General features: G+C 33.8%; 2 protein-coding genes across 2 annotated transcripts in view; both read left to right on the top strand.

Annotated features, from left to right (window-relative positions):
• Positions 1 to 345: 345 nt before the first annotated feature.
• Positions 346 to 1,773, top strand: LOC135221464 (uncharacterized). The gene is made up of 2 exons (XM_064259213.1): positions 346 to 376; positions 1,084 to 1,773. Exons 1-2 carry the CDS (start codon positions 365 to 367, stop codon positions 1,705 to 1,707), a joined length of 636 nt encoding a protein of 211 aa, XP_064115283.1. The 5' UTR covers positions 346 to 364; the 3' UTR covers positions 1,708 to 1,773.
• A 7,276-nt stretch (positions 1,774 to 9,049) lies between these two features.
• The window catches only part of LOC135221231 (uncharacterized), a 6,085-nt gene continuing 134 nt past the window's right edge, over positions 9,050 to 15,000 (top strand). The window contains exons 1-3 of the mRNA XM_064259047.1: positions 9,050 to 9,080; positions 9,742 to 9,865; positions 14,635 to 15,000. The exon at positions 14,635 to 15,000 is cut by the window's right edge and continues 134 nt beyond it. Of these exons, the coding sequence (XP_064115117.1) occupies positions 9,069 to 9,080; positions 9,742 to 9,865; positions 14,635 to 15,000 (502 nt within the window). The 5' untranslated portion in view covers positions 9,050 to 9,068. The remainder of the gene's footprint in view (positions 9,081 to 9,741; positions 9,866 to 14,634) is intronic.

Genomic DNA, 15,000 nt, shown 5'->3' on the forward strand with positions numbered 1-15,000 from the left:
TTTTCCTGGGCAGTGTTGGGTTGGTCAACTAATATATATATATATATATATATATATATATATATATATATATATATATATATATATATATATATATTATATATATGCCTTAATTCTGATCAACATACAATATCTAAATATGGAACGAAACGTCAGGTTTTTTTTAATTATTTATTTTTTTTTAAGGAAACGAAAGCTGGAAAAAAGGTGGAAGGTTATGGCCCTTGTCTAATAATAGAGGATGACGTAGTGTCTTTTCCTCACGATCCTGACGATAGTCCGAAGGACACTAGTCTTTCCTCAGTCAGTATATAAATGGATCCCTGAGTCTGTCTCAGCACAGTTGCCTCTCAAGCACTGCACGATGATGTCCAAGGTAGGAGAGAGAGAGAGAGAGAGAGAGAGAGAGAGAGAGAGAGAGAGAGAGAGAGAGAGAGAGAACTGAAATTAAGTAGACTGTCATAATTCTTTTATGCTCATATATTTGCAAATGGGAAGACCAAAACGCAATCTTATTGCATCAAGACGATAATAAAAGATTATACTAATCATACTAATTTTAAAAGTAGGGAAAGAAAATACGACTGGAAAAGGCAAAATGTGTTTTATGTCCTGAGTTTGAAAATGGACGCTTCAGAGTATAAATTTTTTTTTTTTCTCAATAACATTGGTTGTTTTTGTTCAGGTGTGAAGATTTATTAACTTATTAACCACACACTTAATTATTATCAACATATTGTTTCTGGGGGTTGATTAGATTCAATTGAAATGATCAAATAGATCTAGGAACATAATGTAACATCAAAGCGTGAATTATTTTAAAAACTCATGATATTTTGCATCGTAATTTTTCTCTAGTAATGTGTTTTTCACTGACAGCGGATTTTTTTTTAAAGAGAAAAGGGATTACGATATATTCAAAACAACGAGTCTTCCAATTCTGAACAACAGCGTGAACAATTCCAAGTGGATAATATTTTATAAAAGCTGCTGCAATATTAACACCAGTTTAATAAACTTTTCTGTCATTAGACTTCTTGTTGTAATTTGAACTACATAGGCTTTTCAAATAATTCTTTTTAGACGATTATCGCCACCTTAGCGGTGGTCCTTTTGGGGATAGTAGCAGCTGATCCTGTTGCTGAACCGGAAGCCGAAGCTGATCCTGGATTCCACAGAGGCTTCGGAGGATTTGGAGGATTTGGAGGATTTGGTGGCCATTTCGGTGGACATGGATTCGGATATGGAGGCTACCGTGGAAAGAGGAGCCCAGTAGCTGAGCCTGAAGCCAAGGCTGTGGCTGTGGCTGACCCAGAAGCTGAAGCCGATCCAGGTCACTTTGGAGGATTCCACCGTGGATTCGGAGGATTTGGTGGCCATCATGGAGGTGGCTTCTTGGGTGGATTTGGAGGCCACGGATTCGGATATGGTGGTTACCGTGGAAAGAGGAGCCCCGTAGCAGAACCCGAACCCGAGGCTGAGCCTGGATTCGTTCACGGAGGATTCCATAGAGGATTTGGAGGTTTTGGAGGATTGGGAGGATTTGGTGGATTTGGCGGACATGGATTCGGATATGGAGGCTACCGTGGAAAGAGGAGCCCAGTAGCTGAGCCTGGATTCGTTCACGGTGGATTCCATCAAGGATTTGGAGGTTTTGGAGGATTAGGCGGATTCGGTCATTTCGGGGGAGGTAGATACTATGGTTAAGTCCCGAGTGAAAAGCTACTTCGAATTTTAATACGAATCTAAATAAAGAAAACTACTATAAGAAAAGGTTTAATTTTTATCAACCATACATATTATATATTATATGAGAAGTCGCAAATAACTATCGCCATATATTAAACGTAAGTTAAGAGGTACTAGATGAAACGACTAAAGGGAAGGTTTACCTCTGGGTGAACTTACCAAGGAACTTGTCACCTTGACATGTTAATCTAGAAATTTATGTTGGAGCACTATATGATCATTGCCCAGGGAATATCACGAAGCATTAAAGGTTTTAGCCAAAATCTAGAGCAGTTGTTTCCAACCGTTTTTGCCCTTGCCCCAGCTAATCTCCCCTAAAATCCCGATGGCACCTTTGGTGATATTCTTATATACACGTAGAGGAATCGTAATAGGCCATTAACCTCCTTTAAATATTCTCGAATTGCTCGCCTCGAAAATCAAATTTCCCCTACCCCACGCTGGGAAGTTCCACTGGTCTAGAGTATGTTGTTTGAATGGAGTCCCCAAAGGCAAGACATAAATTGAATAGTAAGGAACAATCACATATTTCCTTTCAGTAATTTATGTTAAGATCGAACTACTATGAATTTAGGGGATATACTGCTGTAATTTTGATATCCCTCTGATCATAAACATATTCGGTGGTAAATTTCCTGATGATACCTACTATGTTTCATCTGGGGCTAAATTTAAAGTCTGTACAAAGAATTTCATTTCGTTTAGAGTTTTTATTCTCTATCTCACTCCTATGTATACCAAATAGTAGCAAATCAAAAGGATGTAAATTAATTCACCCAACATCATCAGTATTTATTGTCACCAATTAGTGGCGGATTTGAGGGGGGCGAGCACCTGGACGTGTGGGCAGCCCCCCTCCCCCCCCCCCATGGATATGAATAATGGAAATTTGTTTTCTTGCAATGAATTATTATTAGTAGCCAAAATGTGCTTAGTTAATGGTTATTTTAACAACAACAACTACTGTGTGTATATATTACCAATGTGCACATACATATATAAATAAAACTACCTGAATTTTCCAACATCAGAAATCACGCCTATCATTGCAAAATTGAAATACAAAAAGAACAATTTCCCATAATAAACTGTGTCAAACATCCTGAACATTTAACTACCCTTGAGTCTTTATTATCAAGAGGCTTGTTCCCTCCCTCAACAGTAATACGTCCTCAGCAACTCTGTACCTGGCATAGTTGAAGTCGTCACTTTTAACTTGTCTTAGTTTATACCATCATCCCTCCTCACAATGAACGGTTGGTGTCTTAAGCAGTCTCTTTTAACCTGTTTTTTACTTTGTTCTTTCACGTAATTTTATGACTATTTTTAATATATGTGAATTCCTGTTTTTTCACTTTTATTGTATTTTATTTATAAATGTGTCTTCATGTTCTTTCAGACTGATGATGCACAGAGAATTTCATATGCGAAACGTTTCTTTAAATAAAATGTCATTTTTACATCTCGTATCGTGGAGACATCCATATATATATATTAAATAAATAAAGAAAATTACTATAAGAAAAGGTTTAATTTTTATGTGTATATATATATATATATATATATATATATATATATCTATAGCCTATATATATATATATATATATACACATATATATACATGTATGTATATATATTGTATATTTTTTTGTATAGATATATATATATATATATATTATATATATATATATATTTATATATTTTAGATTATATATATATATATATATATATATATATCTATATATATATTATTAATAAAATAAAAAGAAAATTACTATAAGAAAAGGTTTCATTTTATGTGTATATATATATATATATATATATATATATATATATATCTATATAATATATATATATGCTATATATATATATATATATATACATGTATAGTACTATAGTATTGTATATATTGTATATTTTGTATAGATATTATTATATATATATATATATATTATATATATATATATATATATATATCTATATATATATATATATATATATATATCTATATATACTATATGTTACATGTACATATAGTATAGTACATAACTATATGTCAATATTTACATATGTATATACACACATATAATATATACACACAGTAGTTGTTGTTGTTGAAATAACCATTAACTAAGCACATTTTGGCTACTACTATGATATTCAGGGTCTCTGTAACACAGTTTTTTGGACTTTGCTCCTTGTCAAAGCATTGGATGTAGCTGAAAGTTGACATATGTATATTTTACAACCACACACAAATTTTGTCAGTATTATCACTAACCTAAACCCGATAGTTTTAATTTTTATATAGTAAAAATGATCTAGCCGACGCCATGGCCAATGATTACGAGTCAAGAGTTGAAAAACATTTATTACGTAAGCAATGTAAACACCTTTTGGCGAAATGTTGCCCCGCTCATCCACCAGACAGAAACTCCATCGGCTCTGAAACCCAAAGACTTTATGAATGGCGGAACGATACATAGTAGATGTGGGTGGGTGAGGTATCAGTGCTAGCGTAGTAATACTACTGTAGCAGTAGTGCCGCAACAGTATAGCAGTAATATACATGAATTAAACGTTTAGGCCAACTGCTGGGATCCTTGAGGATCATTTAGCACTTCTTACAACTACTCGAGAAATTAGTTTTTATAGCCAGAAGTTAAATTTTCTAATCCAACAATGCACATGGTAGCTTTCAGTGTTGTCCTGAATTATAACGAGGCGAAAGTGGGTGGAGCCTCATGAAGTCATCATTCTGACGATCAATATTTCTGAAGGTTTAAAGCCAATATACGGTACAGGCTATTTTTTTTTTTCAGTAAATAGGTATATAGACAATAAATAAAATTGGCTTGACATTGGATATAGCAGTTATCAAATCAAGCTTGTCTACTATGTTTTTGAAAATTACCAACTATTCCCTACATCTTGTCAATCTGATTGTGACTTATAAAGTAGACTGTAATTTCTTAGGAAACCTATTTTGGGAGTTAGACTAATAATCGAAGTGTTTTTGTATTTATTAACATATTTTGTTGGTTTGTTCATTATGACAATTATCAGTGGAGAGGTTCCAGACTTCATAAAGGTGAACTGCTTTGGTTATTTAAATTTGTATGTCATTGTTGCCCGAGGTTTAGCCTTCGTTACGTATAGCCAATCATCCATCGAAAAAGAGGGAAGAAATGCTGTCATAAGTTACGTAACGAGTGGGTTCGAAACCTTTTCTCTGCGTAAGTTGGCCCGTCTTCAAAAAAAGTCACTTTTACATTATAAGTACCAAATTTATTCAACCTACGTAATGCAGAATACAGTCAAAATTTATGTGAATATATAATATGTATTCTGAATAAGCGTTATATTTATGAAATGCATAGATAAAAAGTTATTGCGAAAAAACCGTGTTACAGAGGCCCTGAATCTCATAGTAATAATGATTTATTGCAAGAAAACAATCTCCTATTATTCATATCCGTGGGGGATGGGGGGCTGCCCACATGTCCAGGTGCTCTCCCCCCTTAAATCCGAAACTGATGCAGTCTATTGGTTGGGTGACTTTTTCATCTGAATTCACCCACGAATGACCAATAAATACTGTTGATGTTGGGTGAATTAATTTACATCCTTTTGATTTGCTACTATTTGGTATACATTGGAGTGAGATAGAGAATAAATATTCTAAACGAGATGAAATTCTTTGTGCAGCCTTTAAATTTAGTCCCTGATTGAAACTTAGGTAACATCGGGAAATTTACCGCCGAATACGTTTATGTTCAGGGGGATATCAAATTATATATATATATATATATATATATATTATATATATATATATATATATATATATATGATATTATTATATGTATATGATATATATATATATAGTATATATATATATATATATATATATATATATGAATAATTCCAAGTGTCATCCTAATGATAGATTTCTAGATCCGCTGTAGATTACATCACATAGCCCGTGTATACCTACCACTGAGGTTTGGATGCATAACAGCACAGTCCTTCAGGAAGGAGAGACTGATCCTTTTCATAATCAAAACAAGTCTACAGGATATCCAGAAGGGGAGCCATATTCCCAACTCCTCAGTCTTTTCATTTTCATTACATAACATATTCAATATGTATGTTGCGACAGGTGAGGACCAGTTTGTTGTGGATCTTTTAGTCACCATCGGCTTCACCAGCACTATCGCCGACAACAATGGCGTTCAGCGCATTCTATTTTTTTCAAGAACTTGACACAACGATGAATGACAGCCGGAAGAAACTTTCTTGGTTCAGGACTGGGCTCAAGGTCACCACCCACGTGTAGGTATGGGAGCTTTTAAGACCGAACTCGTTTCATTTACGCCTAATCTTCGTGTTCTTTTTATTTCCGTTGCAGAATACCCAACAACGAAAGAAGTCACGTGATCACTGTAAGAACATAAACCGGCGATAAATTCCATTGCTGACATACAGCAAATTTCTTGCAAAGAAAGAGTAACTTGACTTAAAGTTTCTTCTCTTCATCTCCTCTCTCATTGATACCCTGGAATTCTTTCTCTCTCTTTCTCTCCTCTCTGCTTGATATATAAGTTATTACCTTTGGTTCTGGTGCATGAATGCTCTCTCTCTCTCTCTCTCTCTCTCTCTCTCTGCTTGATATATTCAATTAGTTGTGGTTTATGAAGTCTCGTCTGGTCTGGTCCTCTCTCTCTCTCTCTCTCTCTTCTCTCTCTGTGTCGCACGGATACCTCTGGATTCTGTCTCTCTCTCTCTCTCTCTCTCTCTCTCATAGAAGTTCAGAAATTCGAAGAGATCACTGAGAAGTTGAACAAAAATTCCAGGAATGGCCGCAAAAACCTTTAAAAAATCGATCAGGTGAAAAATCTGGCTGATTTGTCGTGACTGAAGGTCCTGGAAAAGCGGAGGTCTTAAGGAAGAAGTTCCTCTTTGTTGGTCACTTCTTATCTTCTGGCTGCATCTTGGCTACATTATGGGGCATAGATTGTGAACTGAGATATTGTTGCGGTTCTTACTCAAATTTCTTTTCTTTCGAGGAAGAGTTAAATCCTCTGCCAAACAATTGCTGATTAAGGAAATTTCTGAGAGAAGTATTGGAGGCAACGGTGATGACATCCAATTACTTTGCACCCTTTCAACTTTCAAGAATTTCTGCCAGTCGTGCTGCTAATCTCAAAGATAATCTGATATATATATATATATATTATATATATATATATATATATATATACTCATATATATATATCTATATATATATATATATATATATAGTATATATATATATATATATATATACATGCATACATAATACATCTATAGATACATATAGTATACAAATGTGTATGATATAGACAATATATATATACAATATATATATATATATATATATATATATATATATATATATATATATATATATATATATATATATATATATATATTATATATAAATATGTATGTACGTATATGAGTTTTACATATGTATTAAAAGGGAATATGTATATTCTATTTTCATGGTGAAATATTTTATGAGATTATAATGCCCGACTGGCAGAATTCTTGAAAGTTTACGGACTGTAAATTAATTGGCTGTCATCATTGAAACCTCCGATTCTTCACTTGGAAACTTCCTCGAAAGAAATTTAAATAAGAACCCAACCAATAAAACTGAGCCTCCATATATATATATATATATACTATATATATATATATATATTTATATAATATATATCTATATATAGATATATATATACATATATATATATATATATATGATTTTTAGCTGAATTTTTTTATTGGTAATAATTTGTACTTTTAACTTGTAATTTATCAAGTAAAACTTTAATTATTGCAAACCTGATGATGTGTTGAACCGCAACATGAAACGTTTCTCAAATAAATAAAGCATGCTTCTTAGACTGCTGTCTTCCTGGGACTCCTGAATATTTTATCAACGATTTTCCAGATGAATTATATATATATATATATATATATATATATATATATATATATATATATATGTATACATATATATATATATATATATATATATATATATATATATATATATTATATATATATATATATATATATATATATATATATATATATATATGAAATTTTTAACACTGTGACTTATATATAATCATTAGATACAAGTGTCGTTTAATAACTAATTCCCGCTACTTCGGGATTATCACCGCTGGAAAAGGATCACCGAAGAGGAATGTTCAAGTGCTTAATGGAATGGTACTGAAATGTGTCGACACTCGACACAGCACCTTTCCAACGGCTGCAGTCGACAGTAACCACTGAGCCATAAAGCGAGGTATAAGTTAATTCCGAATCTGTAGTACTTGTTTCGTTTGCCATTGATAGCTGAGAAATTGTACTTAGAATTCGGCATTAACACACACACACACACAACACACACACACACACACCACACACACACACATAGTATAATATATATATAGTATATATATATATATATATATTTGTAACCATGTAAACTTGTTCGCTATAGAAATCTGAACCGCTTGACTGTTCTAGACGAAATTTTGCACACGGCCTCATTTAGACTCAAAGGGTTTTTGTGTCCTCCGGGGTACTTTATTTATTGCGGGTCTCGGCATAGATCCAGCCATGTGGTAACATTTTGGAATTGTGTGAAACGTGGAGTCGAGAACTTAGGTTCACACAATTTCTCGCTCAATGCTGGGCCAAGTAACATGACTGGAATTGCTACCACACTCAGAAAAATTTTCCTGCATTTCATTTGAATTTTTATGTTGTGTAAAGTTTGTGTATTATCACTGAAAAAGCTTTTCTTTCCTGTGATTAATAATCCTGTCTAGAATTTATTACTCTAAATAAAAATGTTAATAAAAACCTCACCACCTGTTACTTTCTTTCCAAGGCAAATAAATAATCGACTGTCGTTCAAAGTTTTCCTGGGCAGTGCTGGGTTGGTCAACTAATATATATATATATATATATATATATATATATATATATATATATATATATATAATATATATTAACATACCAATCTAAATATGAAACGAAACTTCAGGTTTTCTTTGGTTTCATTTATTTATTTTTTTTTAAGGAAACGAAAGCTGGAAAAAAGGTGGAAGGTTATGGCCCTTGTTTAATAATAGAGGATGACGTAGTGGCTTTTCCTCACGATCCTGACGATCGTCCGAAGGACACTAGTCTTTCCTCAGTCAGTATATAAATGGATCCCTGAGTCTGTCTCAGCACAGTCGCCTCTCAAGCACTGCACGATGATGTCCAAGGTAGGAGAGAGAGAGAGAGAGAGAGAGAGAAATGCAAATAATTCTTTTATGCTCACATATTTGCTAACGGGAAGACCAAAACGTAATTTTATTGCATCAAGATGATAATAAAAGATTATACTAAACACTAATTCTAAAAGTAGGGAAAGAAAATACGAATGGAAAAAGGCAAAATGTTGATTTGATGCCTAGTTGGAAATGACCCCGCTTTTTTCAAGGAATAATAAATATTTTTTTCTCAATAACATCGGTTTGTTTTTGTTCAGGAGTGATGATTTATTAAGTTATTAACCACAGACTTAATTATTATCAACATATTATTTTTAGGTGTTGATTAGCATTAATTGAAATGATCAAATAGATCTAGGAACATAATGTAATATCAAAGCGTGAATTATTTTCAAAACTCATGATATTATGCATCGTAATTTTTCTCTAGTAATGTGTTTTTCACTGACAGCGGATTTTTTTACGAGAAAAGGGATTACGATATATTCAAAACAATGGGTCTTCCAATTCTGAACAACAGCGTGAACAATTCCAAGTGGATAATATTTTATAAAAGCTGCTGCAATATTAACACCAGTTTAATAAACTTTTCTGTCATTAGACTTTTTGTTGTAATTTGAACTACATAGGCTTTTCAAATAATTCTTTTTAGACGATTATCGCCACCTTAGCCGTGGTCCTTTTGGGGATAGTAGCAGCTGATCCTGTTGCTGAACCGGAAGCCGAAGCTGATCCTGGATTCCACAGAGGGTTCGGAGGATTTGGAGGATTTGGAGGTTGGTGCCATTTCGGTGGACATGGATTCGGATATGGAGGCTAACCGTGGAAAGCGGAGCCCAGTAGCTGAGCCTGGATTCGTTCACGGTGGTTATTCCATCGGGATTTGGTGGTTTTGGAGGGTTAGGCGGATTCGGTCATTTCGGGGGAGGTAGATACTATGGTTAAGTCCCGAGTGCAAAACTACTTCGAATTGTAATACGAATCTAAATAAAGAAAACACATAAGAAGTATTTACTTTTATTACCATCCAACATATTATATATTATATGAGAAGTCGCAAATAACTATTCCCATATATTAAACGTAAGTTAAGAGGTACTAGATGAAACGACTAAAGAGCAGGTTTACATCTGAGTGAACTAACCAAGGAACTTGTCACCTTGAAATGTTAATCTAGAAATTTATGTTGGAGCACTGTATGATCATTGCCCAGGGAATATCACAAAGCATGAAAGGTTTTAGCCAAAATCTAGAGCAGTTGTTTCCAACCGTTTTTGCCCATGCCCCAACTAATCTCCCTTAAAATCCCTATGGCCCCTGTGGTGATATTCTTATATTCACGTGAGGAATGTATAGGCATTAACCTCCTTTAAATATTCTCGAATTGCTCGCCTCGAAAATCAAATTTCCCCTACCCCACGCTGGGAAGTTCCACTGGTCTAGAGTATGTTGTTTGAATGGAGTCCCCAAAGGCAAGACATAAATTGAATAGGAAGGAACATTCACATATTTCCTTTCAGTAATTTATGTTAAGATCGAACTACTATGAATTTAGGGGATATACTGCTGTAATTTTGATATCCCCCTGATCATAAACATATTTGGTGGTAAATTTCCTGATGATACCTATGTTTCGATCAGGGGCTAAAGGCTGTACAAAGAATTTCATTTCGTTTAGAGTTTTTATTCCCTATCTCACTCCAATGTATACCAAATAGTAGCAAATCAAAAGGATGTAAATTAATTCACCCAACATCAGCAGTATTTATTGTCACCAAACCAGTAGATTGCATTAGGGGCGGATTTAAGGGGGGCGAGCACCTGGACGTGTGGGCAACCCCCCATCATCCCCCCATGGATATGAATAATGGAAATTTGTTTTCTTATAATGAATTATTATTAGTAGCCAAAATGTGCTTAGTTAATGGTTATTTTAACAACAACAACTACTGTGTGTATATATTACATATGTGCACATACATATATAAATTGAAATACAAAAAGAACAGTTTTCCATAATAGACTATGTCAAACATCCTGAACATTAAACTACCCTTGAGTCTTTTTTATTAAGAGGCTTGTTCCCTCCCTCAACAGTAATGGGTCCTCAGCAAGTCTGTACCTGGCATAGTTGAAGTCGTCACTTTTAACTTGTCTTTAGTTTATAACATCATCTCTCCTCACATTGAACGGTTGGTGTCTTAAGCAGTCTCTTTTAACCTGTTTTTTACTTTGTTCTTTTACGTAATTTCATGACTATTCCTAAATTATGTGAAACGTTTATTATGAAACGTTTCGCACATGAAACATCTGTGCATCATCAGTCTGTAAAGAGCAATAAGACAAATAAATAACATATAAAGCCATAAAACACAAACAGAACTCACATGAATTAAAATAGTCTTAAAATTAACCAAAAAAAAAGAGAAAAGTACAAAGTAAAAACAGTAAAAAGAGAGAGAACACCCAAAACACTAACCGTCCATGAGGAGAGAGGATGGAATGACCTGTCGTTAAATTTTCTAATATCAGGAACCATGCTTTTAATTGCAAAATTGAGCTCCAGAAAGAACAGTTCACAATAATAGATCATGTCAAACATCTTGATCACTTAACTACCCTCGAGTCATTATATATTAAGAAACTTGTTCCTTCATTAAATGGTAATACTTCTTCAGCAACTCTATACCTGGCATAGTTAACGTCGTCACCTGCTTTTGACGACAGGTCATTCCATCTTCTCTCCTCATGGACGGTTAGTGTTTTGGGTGTTGTCTCTCTCTTTTACTGTTTTTTACTTTGTACTTTTCCTCTTTTTTTTTTTTTGGTTAATTTTAAGACTATTTTTAATTCATGAGTTCTGTTTGTGTTTTTATGGCTTTATATGTTATTTATTTGTCTTATTGCTCTTTGCAGACTGATGATGCACAGATGTTTCATGTGCGAAACGTTTCATAATAAACTTCATCCTTTTACAACTAGTATCATGGACACCCTCTGAAGATTCGTATATATATATATATATAATTATATATATATAATATATATATATATATATATATATATATATATATATATACATGCATTCATAATACTCTAAATATATACATACATACATATGTATATGATATAGATAATATATATATATATATATATATATATATATATATATATATATATATATATATATATAAATATATGTATGTACGTATATATGAGTTTACATATGTATTGAAAGGGAACATGTATATTCCATTTTCATGGTGAAATATTTTTGTGTGAGATTATAAGCCCGACTTGCAGAAATTCTTGAAAGTTAACGGACTGTAAATTAATTGGCTCTCTCATCATTGAAACCTCCGATTCTTCACTTGGAAACTTCCTCGAAAGAAATTTAAGTAAGAACCCAACAATAACTGAGCCTACACATATGTATATATATATGTATATATATATATATATATATATTTTATATATATATATATTATATGTATATATATATGTATATATATATATATATATATATATATATATATGTAGATATATATATATATATATATATATATATATATATATATATATATGAAATTTTTAACACTATGATTTATATATAATCATTAAGATACAAGTGTCGTTTAATAACTAATTCCCGCTACTTCGGGAATATCACCGCTGGGAAATGACCACCGAAGAGGAATGTTTAAGTGCTTAATGGAATGGTACTGAAATGTGTAAACCACTCGACACACACCTTCCCAACGGCTCCAGTCGACAGTAACCACTGAGCCATAAAGCGAGGTATAAGTTAATTCCGAATCTGCAGTACTTCGTTATCCATTGATAGCTGAGAAATTGTACTATGCGTTCGGCATTCACACACACACACACACACACACATATATATATATATATATATATATATATATATATATATATATATATATATATATATATATATATATATCTATGTTGTAACCATGTAAACTTGTTCGCTATAGAAACCTGATCCGCTTGATGAAATTTTGCTCACGGCCCTCATTTTGACTCAAAGGGTTTTGTGTCCTCCGGGGTACTTTATTTATTGCGGGTCTCGGCATAGATCCAGCCATGTGGTAACATTTTGGAATTGTGTGAAACGTGGAGTCGAGATCTTAGGTTCGCACAATTTCTCGCTCAATGCTGGGCCAAGTAACGTGACTGGAATTGCTACCACACTCAGAAAAATTTTCCTGCATTTCATTTGAATTTTTCTGTTGTGTAAAGTTTGTGTATTATCACTGAAACAGCTTTTCTTTCCTGTGATCAATAATCCTGTCTAGAATTTATTACTCTAAATAAACATGTTAATAAAAACCTCACCACCTGTTACTTTCTTTCCAAGGCAAAGAATCGACTGTCGTTGAAAGTTTTCTGGGTCAGTGCTGGGTTGTCAACTTATATATATATATATATATATATATATATATATATATATACTATATATATTAACATGCAATATCTAAATATGAAACGAAACGTCAAGTTTTTTTTATTTATTTAATTTTTTTAAGGAAACGAAAGCTGGAAAAAAGGTGGAAGGTTATGGCCCTTGTTTAATAATAGAGGATGACGTAGTGGCTTTTCCTCACGATCCTGACGATCGTCCGAAGGACACTAGGCTTTCCTCAGTTAGTATATAAATGGATCCCTGGAGTCTGTCTCAGCACAGTCGCCTCTCAAGCACTGCACGATGATGTCCAATGGTAGAGAGAGAGAGAGAGAGAGAGAGAGAGAGAGAAGAGAGAGAGAGAACTGAAAATAATTCTTTTATGCTCAACATATTTGCTAACGGGAAGACCAAAAACGTAATTTTATTGCATCAAGATGATAATAAAAGATTATACTAAACACTAATTTTAAAAGTAGGGAAAGAAAATACGACTGGAAAAGGCAAAATGTGTTTATGTCTAGTTGAAATGACGCTTCAGAGTATAAATATTTTTTTCTCAATAACATCGGTTGTTTTTGTTCAGGTGTGATGATTTATTAAGTTATTAACCACAGACTTAATTATTATCAACATATTATTTCTAGGTGTTTATTAGCATTAATTGAAATGATCAAATAGATCTAGGAACATAATGTAATATCAAAGCGTGAATTATTTTCAAAACTCATGATATTTTGCATCGTAATATTACTCTAGTAATGTGTTTTTCACCGACAGCGGATTTTTTTTACGAGAAAAGGGATTACGATATATTCAAAACACCGAGTCTTCCAATTCTGAACAACAGCGTGAACAATTCCAAGTGGATAATATTTTATAAAAGCTGCTGCAATATTAACACCAGTTTAATAAACTTTTCTGTCATTAGACTTTTTGTTGTAATTTGAACTACATAGGCTTTTCAAATAATTCTTTTTAGACGATTATCGCCACCTTAGCCGTGGTCCTTTTGGGGATAGTAGCAGCTGATCCTGTTGCTGAACCGGAAGCCGAAGCTGATCCTGGATTTCCACAGCGGATTCCACAGAGGCTTTGGAGGATTTGGAGGCTTTGGAGGATTTGGTGGCCATTTCGGTGGACATGGATTCGGATATGGAGGCTACCGTGGAAAGAGGAGCCCAGTAGCTGAGCCTGAAGCCAAGGCTGTGGCTGTGGCTGACCCAGAAGCTGAAGCCGATCCAGGTCACTTTGGAGGATTCCACCGTGGATTCGGAGGATTTGGTGGCCATCATGGAGGTGGCTTCTTGGGTGGATTTGGAGGCCACGGATTCGGATATGGTGGGTACCGTGGAAAGAGGAGCCCCGTAGCAGAACCCGAACCCGAGGCTGAGCCTGGATTCGTTCAAGGAGGATTCCATAGAGGATTTGGAGGTTTTGGAGGATTGGAGGATTTGGGGGCTTTTTGGCGGACATGGATTCGAT

Source organism: Macrobrachium nipponense, chromosome 2 (genome assembly GCF_015104395.2).
Source record: "Macrobrachium nipponense isolate FS-2020 chromosome 2, ASM1510439v2, whole genome shotgun sequence".
Taxonomy (NCBI): Eukaryota; Metazoa; Arthropoda; class Malacostraca; order Decapoda; family Palaemonidae; genus Macrobrachium; species Macrobrachium nipponense.